General features: G+C 46.7%; 1 protein-coding gene across 1 annotated transcript in view; it reads left to right on the top strand.

Annotated features, from left to right (window-relative positions):
* The window catches only part of MYO3B (myosin IIIB), a 263260-nt gene that overhangs the window by 184741 nt on the left and 63222 nt on the right, over positions 1–15297 (top strand). Inside the window, exon 23 of the mRNA XM_073646976.1 lies at positions 2874–2967. Within this exon, the coding sequence (XP_073503077.1) occupies positions 2874–2967 (94 nt within the window). The remainder of the gene's footprint in view (positions 1–2873; positions 2968–15297) is intronic.

Here is a 15297-nt window from a genome sequence, read left to right as displayed (position 1 = left end):
GGAATCCTTCAATACACCCTTCTAGGATTTGTGATACCAAGCACAGCTGGGCATGGCGGTTGTGAAGACATGGGGTCTTCCATAGGCATAATACTACTCAACAACACAAGGTGAGGGTAAAACAGTGTGGTAATACTTTATTTAACCTCAAAACGGGCAATAAACATATAGAAGAGTCCCAGCAAACACCCAAGATTGTACACATTACACAGTCTCACCCTTCCTCTGGCCCGCCAGGAATAGAGCAGCTGCAACTTTGGGGCTTCCAGGGCCAACTACCTCAACCAGAGGCTCCCTGTTTTGGGTGGACACCCACAGAGAGGAGGTAGCGGCAAGCTTAGGAACCTGACAGTCCATTGAGGTACAAGGCCAGGAGACCCGAGGGTCCCACCCTGTCTTCTCCAAACATATCCATGGATCCAGGTGATCGGATGGTCTCAACCTGCCTTTCTCCGAGTGTATCTATGGGTTCCAGGTGACCGGATGGTCCAAACATGGTTTCTCCGAACATATCCATGGGACGAGGTGACCGGAGAGTCCTGACCTGACTTCTCAGAACATATCCATGGGACCAGGTGACCGGAGGGTCACAATCCTGGCTTCCCCAAATGTCTCCATAGGGTCAGTGATGGTCAATGGAGCAGATCTGTATCCCTTCAGCTTGGGCCAGGGTCCCCTAAGCTGACATCCTGTAAAGTCAAATCTGTATCCCTCTTGATGGAGCCATGTGTCCTAGCTGCTGTTCTGAAGAGTCTCTCTGATTCTCCTTGAAGCAAGATAGAAATCCCTTTTTATATTTACATCTGTGGTTCAGGTCATCAAGACCATGTTTCTTTATCTTACAAAATTAACACACAATAAGTTGCAATAAATATCAAGTGTCAACATTCAGACAATATGACAAAGTCTCCTGACCTACTGAAAATAGACGTCTGGATAATTAAGATTAAATTCTGTGTCATCACAGCGGTTTTCACTTTTTTTTTTTCAAATTATTTTTTAAGACCACAAAAGGCCACTAAAATACGTTTTAAATTGTTTTACTCTTTCATTAAGAATTCATTTTTACATCAGAAGTATGTTTTGGAGTTTTTTTTGTTGGGGATGGGTATAGAAACAAAAGTATAGATTGGCGGTGCCTTCTTTTTTTTTATTCTTTTTTTTCTTGTTCTTTCTTTATTTTTTATAGAACAAATGCTTGGTGCCCCCTATTAACACCTTCACCCTCGAGCAATTATCCATTTTTCATTTTCATATTTTCCTCCCTTTCTTCCAAGAGCCATAACTTTTTTATTTTTCAGTCCACATAGCCATATGAGGGCTTGTTTTTTTGCCAGATGAGTTGTACTTATGAATGACGTCGTTTATTTTATCATGTGATGCACTGGAAAGTGGTAAAATTTTCAATAGCAAAAAATGTGCAATTTAACCTTTTTTTTTTTTTTGGGGGGGGTGGGGAGGGGTTAATTTACCATGTTCAATATACGGTAAAACTGACCTGGCAATATGATTCTCCAGGTCAGTACATTTACGCAGATACCAAACATGTATAGCTTTTTTTTTTATTTAAGTGGTTACAAAAAATTCTGAAATTTGTAAAGTAAAAAATAATTTGCTTTTGTTACCATTTTCCGAGACCCATAACGCTTTCAATTTTTGGGATATCGTGCTGAGTGATTGTTTATTTTTTTAGCTCTGAGCTGACGTTTTTACTGATATCATTTTTGGGTAGGTACAATGTTTTGATTGCATTTTATTGTATGTTGCAGCGTCCAAAAAACGTAATTCTGCCATTTCTATTTTTTTTTCATTACGCCGTTTATCAATCAGATAAATATATTTTATATTTTGATACATCAGACTTTTATGAACACAGTGATACAAAATAAATGTTTGTTTTTTTTTAATTGTTTTATTTTTAATAGCGCAAAAGGGGGATAATTTGAACTTTTGTGCTTTTTTTTCTTTATTACATATTTTTAAAATCTTTTTTCTTTTTTTTTAACTTTTTACTGTTTTTAATAGTCCCTTTTGGGGACTTGAAGCTGCTATCGTCTGATCGCTTGTGCTACACATAGCAGTGCATCAGCTAAAATCACGATCTCCAATGAATGCCAGTTACAGGCTGGCTTTCACAAGAAAATCGGCATGAAAAGCCCGAAGATCTTCAGTAGAAATTCAGCTGTCAAGGCAACCCATTGTTGACCTGCGATCACGTCACAAGCGGGCTGATGGGCGCATGGAATGACGCCCCCCACTTCCAGCTTGCGTTAAATGCCGCTGTTAGAGATTGACAGCGGCATTTAACAGGTTAATGGCTGTCAGAGGCACATGATGGTTGATTAAATCGAGCTTGCATCAAAGACAAGGACACGACATATGACATACATGTATGTCATATGTCGTGAAGGGGTTAAACAACCTTAGTATTTAAATATATTTTTATTCTTGATTTCCTCTGTAACTAGGGCTGACATTAAGCCCAGTTACAGGGCAAATCCAGTCTCCTGCCTCAACTGCAGAGTTTATCTGTGTTTGCAGCTCCTGCTCCCTCATGGCACCCAGCAATCGAATGATCGCTGGGTCTGGAGGAGGAAGCAAGGGAAGCTAGAGGAGAGCAGAGATATGAAAAAAGCAGGTGGGAAGGTGTAATGGTCTGTTTGCTCATAGTGAGGGTGCTTGGTTTGCCTGTGCCTGTGCTTGGTTTGAAAAGTACTTTTCTGCTGACAGGCTCAATTTAAAAACAATGTGGAGCATTGCCTGTATGACAGACTTAAAGAAAGAAAAGTTCCTGTTATTTATTGTTTCTCCTTGTTTAAAAGTCAAGAATTCTGTACAAATAATAAATCTAAATGTTCCTGTTTCATTTTAAGGATTTTGAGGTCTTGAACCTGCATAATGCGGACAGTACACACATGGACAGAGGAAGACATCACTTTAGTATCCTTGGACCCCGCACAAGTACCGGTAAAGTACTGTATATGTTCAATCCCTGGTGTTTCTGAGTTTATAAGATGCTGTAAATTCAGATGAAAGTTCTGCTGCTAAATTCCCACGTAGTCCTAAGTACCAATTCTATGGCTGCGTGCCCACAAAATCCGTAATAGCAGCATTTTGGACGCAGCTCACCTGCGCTGTGTTGTACAGTACAAGCACAGTGGATGGATTTATAGAAATCTCATGCCCACTGTGCTTCTATTTGACGCTGCGTAAACTCACTGGCAGCGCAGCTTTACGAGCCGCAGCATGTCATTTTCTGTTGCGGAGACATTAGCGCTGCTATAGCCTGATCGTGGGCACATAGCCTAAAGAGAATCTCTGACAATCTGATGTCTGTAAACCTTGGCCAATGGTCGCCAAACATCTCCTCTGTAATGTGGGTTTATCACTGGTCGCCTGGCAGCGGTAAAATGGCTGCTATGGACAGACTTGGCACAAGCTATTCTGTTTACCAGATCCCAGGGGTTGCTCTGGTTTCCACCCTTTAACCCCCTATAAAGGGATTTTGACCTACACAGGGGCCAATGGGTTCTGGCCACAGAGTCAGCTGCTGGCCGGTGGTGCAGGCTGGCAGAAAGATTGGTCCAGTAGTCAGATCAGAACAAGGAGGTCTGTTCAGGGACAAAATCGTAAGGCCATAGAGTAACCATAAAATGAGCCAATGTCAAAATCAGGTATGTCCACTGGGAATATGATCAGGATACATGGAAGTTCACTGAAGCTGGTCAAGTTATAACTGGCAAAGTCCCAAATGACACAAAACTAGAGTTGTCGGTACTGCCCGGCAACAGAAGCTGGAACAGGAAGGGCAGTCACTGATACAGATGTCAAATCCTCCCCCTTTTTAGAAAATAGGTGATCAGTCTTGAAAGCTGATTGCATGCATGTGTATGGTCTGGTCAACTGAGCAAGGGAATTCTAGCTTTATAATATAGGGCAGCGCTGCCCCAGGAGTTCACATAATAGGATGCTAACGGCTGCACATACTGTACTTGTGTGGCTGGCATCCCACTCATTGACTCACCTCTGCCATGGCGAAGTGCATGAGAGCTCTGCTACGTAAGAAAGTGGAGGTGCTGCCCACACCTCCCTTGAATATACAAAGTCGATATATAATGCACTGCACAGTTTTAAATGTGATTTTGTCTGTTTAGTAATTTGCATACACATAGTTGGGTATAGATAGAGTTAATAGTTGGGACTAGCCCAGAATGGGAGGTGCTACATGTGGATACAGGAGACAAGTTCCTTGTAGTGAATCAGATAGGGCCTAGCAACCAGTAGTGAAAGACCTAAGGTCTAATAGCTTGCAGACTTGCATGTTAAAGGGTGTTGTGTGCAAAGAATGAGGATATCAGATAATACGTCCTAAGGACTAAAGAAATGTGAAGAGATATTTGACAGATTGAAACCCGGGACGACAAGACCATTTAAACTGTATGGAACTTTGCCCAAAGGGGAGCAGAAGGCCCATTTAAAGGGGACTGAAAGCTGAGGGAACTGTATTAGAAAGACGCTAGTGAACAAGTGTCTACATTGAAAGGAAGCTATGAGCACCATATTGGGACATGAATTCTCCTACATAGAGCTGAGGACTTTCAAGATAATATTGAGGAATTGTACCAACTTAGATCGAGCAGTTGGGTCTTCATTAGTCAGTTATGAACTGAGAGTAGCTGTGAGGGGCCATAGCTTTACAACTAGACCCCTCAAAGGGGAAGACGGAGATTCTCATAAGTATTTTGAACTGTCGTGAGATACAGGATTGTGAAGTGCAAGGAAAGAGAAGTGTCAATAAATGCAACCGAGAAGTGCCCATGCCTGCTTAATGCAAGTGAAACATTGTTCCTATTATCTCATTTACATAGTTCTTAGCAAGTTACTGTTCAATAAAAATAAGTTTATTTTTGGACTCCATCACTCATCTCCGCAACATCTGGTCCTGGCCTGCCAAATACAACGGCAGCATGAGGTCTGTAGAGGTGTATCGCCCAGATAACAAGAGCACACACACCTAGCTAGGACCCACATTTTCATGGCGAGGCATGGAAGACAAGTACCTCGTCCATGGCTACCACCTTGCACCACGTTACAGTTACACTTTATAGTGGTTGTCCATAATCAACATATAATCACAGGATAGATGATAAATTAATGATTTCTGGGAGTTCGGCTGCCGAGACGTCCACTGATCCAAAAACAGGGTTTAGGATGGGGGCTCAGAGCTCTCTCTGTGAACAAATCATTACTGAGCATGAGTGACTACGATTCATATAGACAACTGATGAATGGTTAATGGAGCAGTGGGGTAAGGGATCTATGCTGACATCCCCTTTAACACTTTCCTAATCCAGGCCAATTTTAGTTTTTGATTTTCTTTCTTCCCTTTCTTATAAAAGCCATAACTTTTTTTACCTGTCGACCAAGTGTATGATGGATTGTTTTTGTTGCAGTACGAGTTGTATTTTTGCTTGGCACCATTCACTAAAAATGAAAAATAAGAAAACAATTCTAAAAATTCTAAATGAGCTGAAATGGTGAACAAAATGCTGTTTTTAAGGTGGGTGGAGGAATGCTCAACTTGTCTCCTCAGAATTCCCCATAGGTGTTTTGGTTGGGATCAGATCAGTAGACAAACTTGGCAACTAGTGTTGAGCCACCCCCGTAGTGTTCGAGTTCGGTTTGGTTCGTCGAACACCCGTGTGTTCGCCGAACTGTTCGTCGAACTGTTCGTCGAACACCTTCGAACACCGTTAAAACCAATGGCAGGCAAACAAAAACACATAGAAACACATAGAAAACACCTTCAAAGGTGTCCAAAAGCTGACAAACTGCTCAGAAGACATAACTAACACATGGAAAAGTGACAAGTACATATAGTCATGCGAAAAGAAAAGAGGTGGAGGAGTAAAAGGAGGGGGAGACACAGATATAGGCATGTCATGCCCTTCTAAAATCCAAAAAGTGAGAAGCCGACATGGCCAGTTCGTTCCTGCCCGTGCCACCTCCGTGTCGCCGGGTTTGTGCCAGAGCCGCGGTGGACCCTGACGGCCAGTCCCCCTCTCCCAATACTGGTGCCTGTCCGCTGGTGGGTCGAGCCCCCCCGCGGTGGGGGGGGGGGGTAACATCTGCAGAAGAAAGACCATCTTCCAGCCAAACTAAGATGTCGACTTCTTTTCGTGGACAATGTGATACGATCCCTTTCTTACGGACACGCCCATCGCTACAAATTCCAGATGAGGCACAAAAACAGCAGGTGCTTCAGCGGATATCAAGTGCTCCTTCAAGTGGGCTCTCCTCCACCTCAATTTCAACATCACAAATACTCCAGTCCTCAGAGGTGTCACCCCAATCGCACTTGCTTCCTCACAGCTCCCAAGTTTCCAGCTGCCCGTCTGAGTATGGGGTAACACAGATGGTTGAGTCTGCAGAGCTGTTTACTCATACTATAGCCTGGGAAACGGAGGTCTGCTCCAGAGCTTCTGTTAATCCAGACGAGGAAATGATCTGCACTGATGACCAGAATCTTTATAAGTCGGATCTAGGACCAGATGAAGAAGGTTCTGAGCATAATGTAGACCCTCGTTCCCAAACTGTCACTCCTGTTGGTGGAGACAATGATGAAGATGATGATGAGACTCAAATACCTGATTGGAGCGACAACTTGACTTTTCGGTCAGGGCAGGAAGAGGTTGGCTTTGAGGACGACGGGTGTGATAACACACAGGGTGATGATGACGAGGTTGGAGATCCCACTTACTGTCAACCCACAGTCAGCCAGTCGATGAGGTCAACGGAGGAGGTGGAGGAGGATGTGACTAGCCCAGGGGATGGGGATGACTCGGTACCCGGGCCTTTGCCTGGCCTTGGGGATGTCGTGGTGATCGGCTCCCTGGCCCGTACCCTGGGGTCACTCTTTAAAAGAGTGGATAATTGTTAATTTTATAAGAGTTCGTGACGCCACCTGTGGTATCTGGTGAGAAGCACCAGCGCTGCAGCAGTCCACTGAGACCCGTGATAAGGCAGCTCGATGGTATAGCTCCCCACAGGTGGAGCTAGGTCTCAGGGCAGTGTATGCAGGGGGAATGCAGGACAGGCGAGACCCAGCTGGGTCAGAGCAAGAACGGGAACGGACACGGTAGTCACTTCAGTACCTTTTACTGGAGGAAATTCAGGCACATCCCGGAGCACTGTAGGGTGAAGGGTGAATATCAGGATCCTCCCCAATGAGCGGGTGTAGGGCCTCCTGTGTCTTGCCTCTGCGTAGTAAGTTTCTGACCTGCCTGGAGCTAGGCCTAACTTTGTCTCTGTCCTGCGCTGGCTGACCTTGTGGTAGGGCCTTCTCTTGGAGTTCACGCTCCCACTATGCGGGGCCTAAGCGTCTCCTGGCTCTGTTACGTATCAGCACCTTAGCGATCCTGGGACTTGTAGTTCTCCAGGGATTCCGGTTATGCCTTACTGAATCTAGCTAGCAGGAGCCTCGTGCTCCACTGCTGAACTATTAACTGAGTTCTCTAGACTAGACTGAGCTCCACTGCAGACTGACCTCTCTTAGGCTTCTCTACTGCAGGAACTCTTCAGAGGAACTGAACTGCCTAGCTCCACCTTCCCTATTTATATCCCTAATGGGCTTCCTCTGCTGGTCTGAGGTGGAAGGTGGAGATGTGTGAATGTTTCTGGGGGCCTCTTGTGGAGGATTCCATCAATACACTCTTCTAGGATCTGTGATACAAAGCACAGCGGGGCGTCACAGATGCTATTGACGACGAGGTTAGGTTGCGCCTTCCTGGACAGAGACGGAGTACTGGAAGCACGTCAACAACTGCATCCTCAACCACAACTCTGCCTCAGACCACAAGTCGTAGTGGCTCTTCAGGTCGCATGGGCTCTAAGCCTTGCATAGCCTGGGCATTTATTCAGAATGATAAGGATGACCCAACTCGTGTTATCTGTAATATTTGTCACCAAAAGCTAAGTAGAGGCCAAAAAATCCATAGTTTGAGTACTTCATGCATGTACCGTCACATGGATATGAAGCATAAGTTGCAGTGGGAAGCTCACTGTGCTACAATGCGGCCTAGAAGGCTGGGCCAACCACCGTCTGCCCCATCTTGTGCATCCGCGGCCTCTTCATCCTCTGTGACTGGGGGGACAGCAGTCACACATGTTTTTGGACGCAGACCTGCCACCTCTTTACCTGCAACAGCCAGTGTGATTGGCAGGTCGTCAGTTCATTGGGAAGTGGAAACACCTGCTGGTGTTGAGCGCTCTCTGACATCGAGAGCACCACCTTTGGATCAAGGCAACCATGTCCGCCTGCATCTTCCTCACAGACCGGCAGTTTACCGGGGACACCCTACTCAACCCCGTCTAAGCACAACAGCCAGCCCTCGGTCCCTCAGATGTGGAAAAGTAAAAGACCACTTCCTCCTAGCCATGACAAAGCTAAGAGGTTGAATTTCACCATCTGCAAGCTCTTGGCTACAGAAATGCTGCCTTTCCGCCTGGAGGACACAGTGGTTTTTCGAGACCTTATGTCCGTCGCAGTGCCCCAGTACCAGATGCCCAGTCGGCACTACTTCTCAAAGAAAGGTGTGCCTGCGCTCCACCAGCATGTCGCACACAACACCACTGCTTCTTTGAGAAACTCTGTGTGTGACAGTGTGCATTTCACCACAGACACTTGGACGAGTAGGCATGGACAGGGGCGTTACATGTCGCTGACTGGGCACTGGGTAACTATGGTGACAGCAGGACAAGGGGCTGCTGTCCAAGTCTTACCGTCCCCACGAGTTGTGCGTCAATCCTCTTTATCTCGAAGTTCCTCCACTGCTTCTGCCTCCTCAACCTCCTCTCGGTCCTCCACCTGCACCCAAAGCCTGTCTGGTAATGCCACCTGCTTTCTAACTCCGCAGAAGGAATCCTGCACACCTCCTTACTATGCTGGCAGCAGGGCTCAAGGCATCAGTGTTTACTTTGAAATGTCTGGGAAATGTGAGTCACACAGCTGAGGAGTTGTGGTCAGCTCTGGAGACCCAGTTTCATGAATGGTTGTCTCCACTGGACCTGCAACCAGGGAAGGCCGTGTGCGACAATGCTGCAAACCTGGGTGCGGCCCTTCGCCGGGACAATGTCACACACGTGCCTTGTATGGCTCACGTGTTGAACCTTGTTGTCCATAAATTGTTAGCCCACTATCCCGGACTAGATGGCCTTCTGCAGAGGGCACGGTCGCTGTGTGCTCACTTCCGCCGTTCGCATCCCGCAGCTCAACGACTTACATCTCTACAGAAGTCGTTGGGCCTGCCAGTTCACCTGCTGAAATGCGATGTGCCGACACGGTGGAATTCAACTCTGCACATGTTGCAGCAACTGTGGCAGCACCGACAAGCCCTGGTGCAATACGTTCTGACGTATAGCCTGGGCCAACGAGATCCAGAGGTGGGGCAAATCACGCTGCAGGATTGGTCTCAGATCAGGGACCTATGAAGTTGATGCGCCCCCTGGGCCGTGGTTTACCCTGAGCCGGGCCGGTAGACGCTGGGGGTTGTAGTCACTGTGGCGGTGACCCGGTCCGTGATCCAGGGCGGTCAATCCAAGGGTAATTTGTATATATGGGTTTTATAATGTCCGACTACGCCACCTCTGGAGTGGGGCAAAAGGGGCCGCCGCTGCGGAACAGTCCTCTGAAGCTGGTGGTTTTGTAGCAATGGTATTATTACTCACCACAGGAAGAGTGTAGCTTCAGGGCAGTGTGGGTGGATGATGGTGGTTGTAGTGCAGGGAGTCAGTAATGAACACAGAGTCCGTGTGATGCAGTCCCAAGATCTTTACTCACAGTTGTTGCAGTCCAGATTACAGGTACCAGAGCAATCTCACCCGTCGTGCTGTGCGTACTCAGTGAGGGGCTCAGTCCACCCCCAGATAGCTCCGGAGTACTTAGCAGGACCCCCTTCTGTGTGTCCTTTCTCTGGCCTTCTCCCTGCACCTCACACCCAGTGACACTTCTATCCGGTATCCTCGGGCCTTGGCGGGCGACTTGTGTTCCATCCCCTGGGTCCTATGTGGCTACCTTCTTAGTCAGACTGGTGTGGACTTTTACCTGCAGTACATGAAATGCTGCAGCCTCCGGTTTCTAGTTGAGCCTTGCTGTTTCTCCGCTAGTTGAGGGACCGGTTCCCCTTATCTGGCCTGACCCCTCTACCTCCTGGTAGCAGCAGGAGTACGGGTGGCCTTCTGCACGGCCCATAGCCCTATGGTCCCTTCGGTTCCTGGAGCCTTCCTGCTCCCACTCCTCTCTTCTCTCCTTCAGTCCTGGGCCTCCCAGGCTAGGACCGCCTCTGGAGCAGAGCTCATGCCGAGCCTCTGCTCCTGTCACTTTTCCTCCTCTGACTGGCTTGCTGTTTCTAAGATGGCTTCCTATTTATACTCTCCCTGTCATGTGCTCCGCTAAGCTGCTCCCCTAAGCACCCACTACATAGGACCCTCCCACCAGCTAGGGACCTGGGACTGTGCTCTCCCTTAGGAGCAATCTCGCCCTACCCCCACTGCGGGTATGTGTTGGATGCAGGTGTTAGGGTCCCGATCCATATGCCTTCCTTACCTGAGGGTGAGATACCACACCTCTGGGTGAGATGCAGTAACTCTGTGGCGACTGAACCCTCAGGGGCGCCACACACCCTTCTGCACAGTTTTGAAATGGCGACGAAGATGTTTAGTGCTGACGACGATGCCATTATCAGCATGACTATTCCGGTGATTTACATGCTGGAGCACACATTAAACAGAATTCAGAGTCAGGTGGTGGGACAAGAGGAGGTGGAGGAAGTAGAGGAGGAGTCGTATGCGGAAGGGATAACATCTCCAAGGTCCAGACGGTTGGCAGCACCAAGGCGGCAGGCATGGGAGGGTGGGGGAGAGGGATTAACCAGGGCGCATGGTAGCAGCCAAACTGTTGAGGAAGGTGCAGGAGCCGAGGAAGAAGTGGAGGACGAACTGGCGATGGGCATGGAAGACTCATCAGATGAGGGAGACCTTGATCACATTTCTGTTGTGCGAGGTTGGGGGGAGAAGGCAGAGGAAGGAAGCATGATTCTTACCTCGCTACCAACACAACAAGGACTTGGTCCTCCTGGATGCGCAAGACACATGAGTGCCTTCTTGCTGCACTACCTGCAACATGACCCTCAGATTGTCAGAATTCGAAGTAATCCCGACTACTGGGTTGCCACACTCTTAGATCCCCGGTACAAAAGTAAATTTGCCGAAATAATTCCTGCCATAAAAAGGGATTGACGCATGCAGGAGTATCTGCAGACGCTGTTGCAGAATCTTACATGTGCTTTTCCACAAAACACCAGTGGTGCACGTAGTGAATCTCACAGTTCTAACTTGCCAACCGTGGGACTGTCGAGTCTTCATCACTCAAACCGTAACAGTAACACAGTATCTGCTGATAACAGCAATTTTGTGGAATTGTTTCACCACTTTTTTAGACCATCCTTTGCAAGGCCACAGGAGACAAGAAGTCTGACACATAGTCAATGCCTAGAGAGGATGGTGCAGGAGTATCTCCAAGTGAACATCGAAGCCATGACTGTGTCACTGGACCCTTGCTCATTTTGGTATTCCAATCTGGAAAAATGGCCAGAGCTCGCCACTCACGCCTTGGAGATCTTGTCATGCCCTGCAGCCAGTGTTCTCTCTGAACGTGTGTTCAGCGCTGCTGGTGGTGTGCTGACAGATAAGCGCACGCGTCTGTCCACTGAGAATGTAGACAGACTCACGTTCATAAAGATGAACAAATCATGTATTCGCAAGGACTTTTCTACCCCTGTGTTATCCTTGGGAGACTAAAACCTTGAGGATTTGGTAAAATCACCTCACCAACCGTTTTAAGCAACTGTGGGGCAATTGATGCCACTTAACCCTAGAACGCATGACCATAAATATCTACACTTTCATATACCTGGGGCCTTTTAGGCCCGTGTGCAAATAACATGGAATAACTCAAACTCAAATGACAAACAACTATATACCTGAGGAATACCTAGAGTTTCAAAATTCTAACTAAAGTAATCTTTCTGAAAATAGAAAACAATTAACAGGGCGGGCCTGCGAGGCCCCAGGTATGCGTTCTAGGGTTAAGTGGTGTCTGTGCCACAATTTTGGGAAAAAATGGAGACTCTTTTTGGAGTCCCCTTGCTGTGTCTTACGTGACGTTGGCATCGTCAATTCCAGGTGGGTTGGGTCGCTCCCCCCCCTTTTAACTGTAAGAAATTACATACACTATGGCTTGGGGTAACACAGATGGTTGAGTCTGAAGAGCTGTTTACTCAGAGGTCTGCTCCAAATCTTCAGTGTCTGCTAGTCAGCGTAGAATTTTTAACTGCATCTAGCCTAGGCAGTACTTTGGGCGTAGTAGCCCAGCTGCGAAGCAAGCTGCACTGCCTGTGTATCTAATAAGAATTTTTAAATGCATCTAGCCTAGGCTAGGGGACCCCCAACCAAACCCAGACGCTCAGCCCCCCTACCGCCCCCCTTTCCTTGACAATACAATAATGTAACTCTTACAACTGGATGGGTGAGCATCGGTCACAGCTTTATTAACTCTTTATACTCATTCCATTAGAAAGGCATTTTATTTCTAAAATAATTCAGCTTGTTGCAGCATGCCCTGGGTCTCCACACCGGCAACTTGGCCAACAAGTGTAACTCTCCAACATGTCCTTTCTATTTCCAGGCCACGGAGGATCCTGCGTACTCGTATGCAGGACTCTGACCCCCACCCATCACTCTTAACGCTTGTTCCACTCCGTCCTGGAGTCCTGACAGGAATATGTCCAGTACAATATCCATTAAGTGAACAATGTCGGGCCGTATGAGGCCTGCTTTATCTCCTTCCAGTTGTCGGTGTCGTACCACTACACCGCCTCTGTCTCTTCTAAATTTTGCCATCCGAATATTTATTACCCGCCTTGTCCGTTCGATGGCCGTGATGTCTCGCGCACCTTGCCATACCGCTATCGGCACAATCTCTGACCATACAATAGCTAGTTTTGTGAAAAATTCTCTGAAGCGCTCAGTGTCTAGTTTCATTATTGCCATTAGTTATGCGCTGTTGTGATGACCTAGGTTGTTTCCCCCGGCCTGTATAACTAAGATGACTGGACATCTTGCCTCTCTCCCTACCTTGATTACCTCCATTAGTACCTGTGGCCATAGCAGGCCTCTAATACCTCTCTAGTTGAAATATGTGTTATGAAACTCTAATTTCCTCCCGCCTGGGCAGACTTTCGCCCTTTTTTCTGCCCAATACATATACGAGTGGCCTATCACCCACACTGTTGGCTTAGCGTCACCTGTAAAAGAAACAAACCACGTTAGGATAACAAGTCCGGTCTTATGTATCTTGCCAAACACGTGGAACGCCATCTCCCTATCCTCTGAACTTCCGTTTCTGACAGTCCTGCTCTTGCTGCTTCCGTGGCCGCGCCTATGCGGAATGAGTGTGTCCCGTAATCTTTGGCGTGGTTCCCTGCCGATGTTATGCATTTATTAAATATAGCTTGGAACTGGTATCTTGATAATGGCATTCCATCAATGTGTGATAGGAAGAAATTACTTTGTGATCTGATGGTTAGATATGTTTTTACTATTGTTACCCGACTCAGTGTACCGTTTGTGGGTTGTAGAAGTACCCAAATTCCCCTGCCCGCTGGAACCGTTTTCGATTTGTGTATGCGTAGACGTATTGCATTATTGGCTATGACTACGTCCTGGTGTAATAAGCCTCCACTGGTGGTAATTTTGGATTGCGGGACTAATTCGCATATGCATAGCGCCCCGAAGAAGGCGATCACAAATGCAGTAGAAAGTAGTGTTGCTTCAAATTGTGAGTGTCATGTTAATGGTGTTAGGGATATGATGTGAGAAATCAGTTTTAGTGACACGGGACGGGACGTCTACACTCCTGATTTGGCTGACCCCTTTTCCACCCTTTTATGGATTGTCTGATGATGAACCTTTGTCACATCTCCCCAATTCAGTAGTTGGAAGTGAAATGCTACTCCGGTGAGACACCGCTGCGCTGACGCCCCTGATATGCCCCTCATCATTAGCTGGTGGAGAAATTCTATGGTGACTTGTGATCTGGCTTGTTCACATTGGTCAACCCGTCTGCCTGCTACTAGTCGTGTCCACTCTTCCCATGCCTTACCGTATGCTTGCCACGTCGACGGGGCTACTGACGCTCTGATTAATGGCATCAACTATTCGCCACTAGATCCCATAGGGAAGGTGGGCAACTGTTGCCCGATGGGTGGGCGTTGTGGAAGAGCTCTGTGAAAATCTGCCAATTGAATTGTTATAAAGCGTTAGCAGCAGCTTTAGACCCCTCAGCATAGTGGCTAGCGCGGACCCATACATTGTGTTTTAGGCACAGGACTGCTAGCCTGGGTAGTAGGCCTAGCACTGGGAGAGACGATGATGCCATCTTATTAATGCAGTGCGCTAGGCTGGTGTTTTTTGTTATGAAGCGTATATTTTTGTAAGCCAGGCGCGCGCCCCATATTTCTATTGCTACCACTATTGGGAAGAAAAATTATTTTCAGGGCTAGATGCAGCTAAAAATTATTATTAATTTAAAAGCTGGTGGAGCTTGGTATAGATGGACTAATACAATGAGTCCCACACACTGCTAGAAGGCCAAATATTTTTTCAGAGCTAGATGCAGATAAAAATTATTTTTTCATTTGCAACCTGATGGAGGTCAGTATAGATGAACTAATAGAGAAAGTCCCACACACTGCTAGAAGCCCAAATATTTTTTCAGAGCTAGATGCAGATAAAAATTATTTTTAATTTGCAACCTGATGGAGGTCAGTATAGATGGACTAATAGACCAAGTCCCACACACTGCTAGAAGGCCAAATATTTTTTCAGAGCTAGATGCAGACAAAAAATTATTTTGAATTTGCAACCTGATGGAGGTCAGTATAGATGGACTAATAGAGAAAGTCCCACACACTGCTAGAAGGCCGAATATTTTTTCAGAGCTAGATGCAGAAAAAAATTATATTCAATTTGCAACCTGATGGAGGTCAGTATACATGGACTAATAGAGAAAGTCCCACTCACTGCTAGAAGGCCAAATATTTTTTCAGAGCTAGATGCAGAAAAAAATTATTTTGAATTTGCAACCTGATGGAGGTCAGTATAGATGGACTAATAGAGAAAGTCCCACACACAGCTAGAAGCCCAAATATTTTTTCAGAGCTAGATGCAGATAAAAATTAT

This window comes from Phyllobates terribilis, unplaced genomic scaffold, assembly GCF_046119375.1.
Source record: "Phyllobates terribilis strain yellow unplaced genomic scaffold, ASM4611937v1 Scaffold_9__5_contigs__length_417890890, whole genome shotgun sequence".
NCBI classification, from domain to species: Eukaryota; Metazoa; Chordata; class Amphibia; order Anura; family Dendrobatidae; genus Phyllobates; species Phyllobates terribilis.
This window is presented reverse-complemented; position numbering and strand designations above follow the sequence as displayed.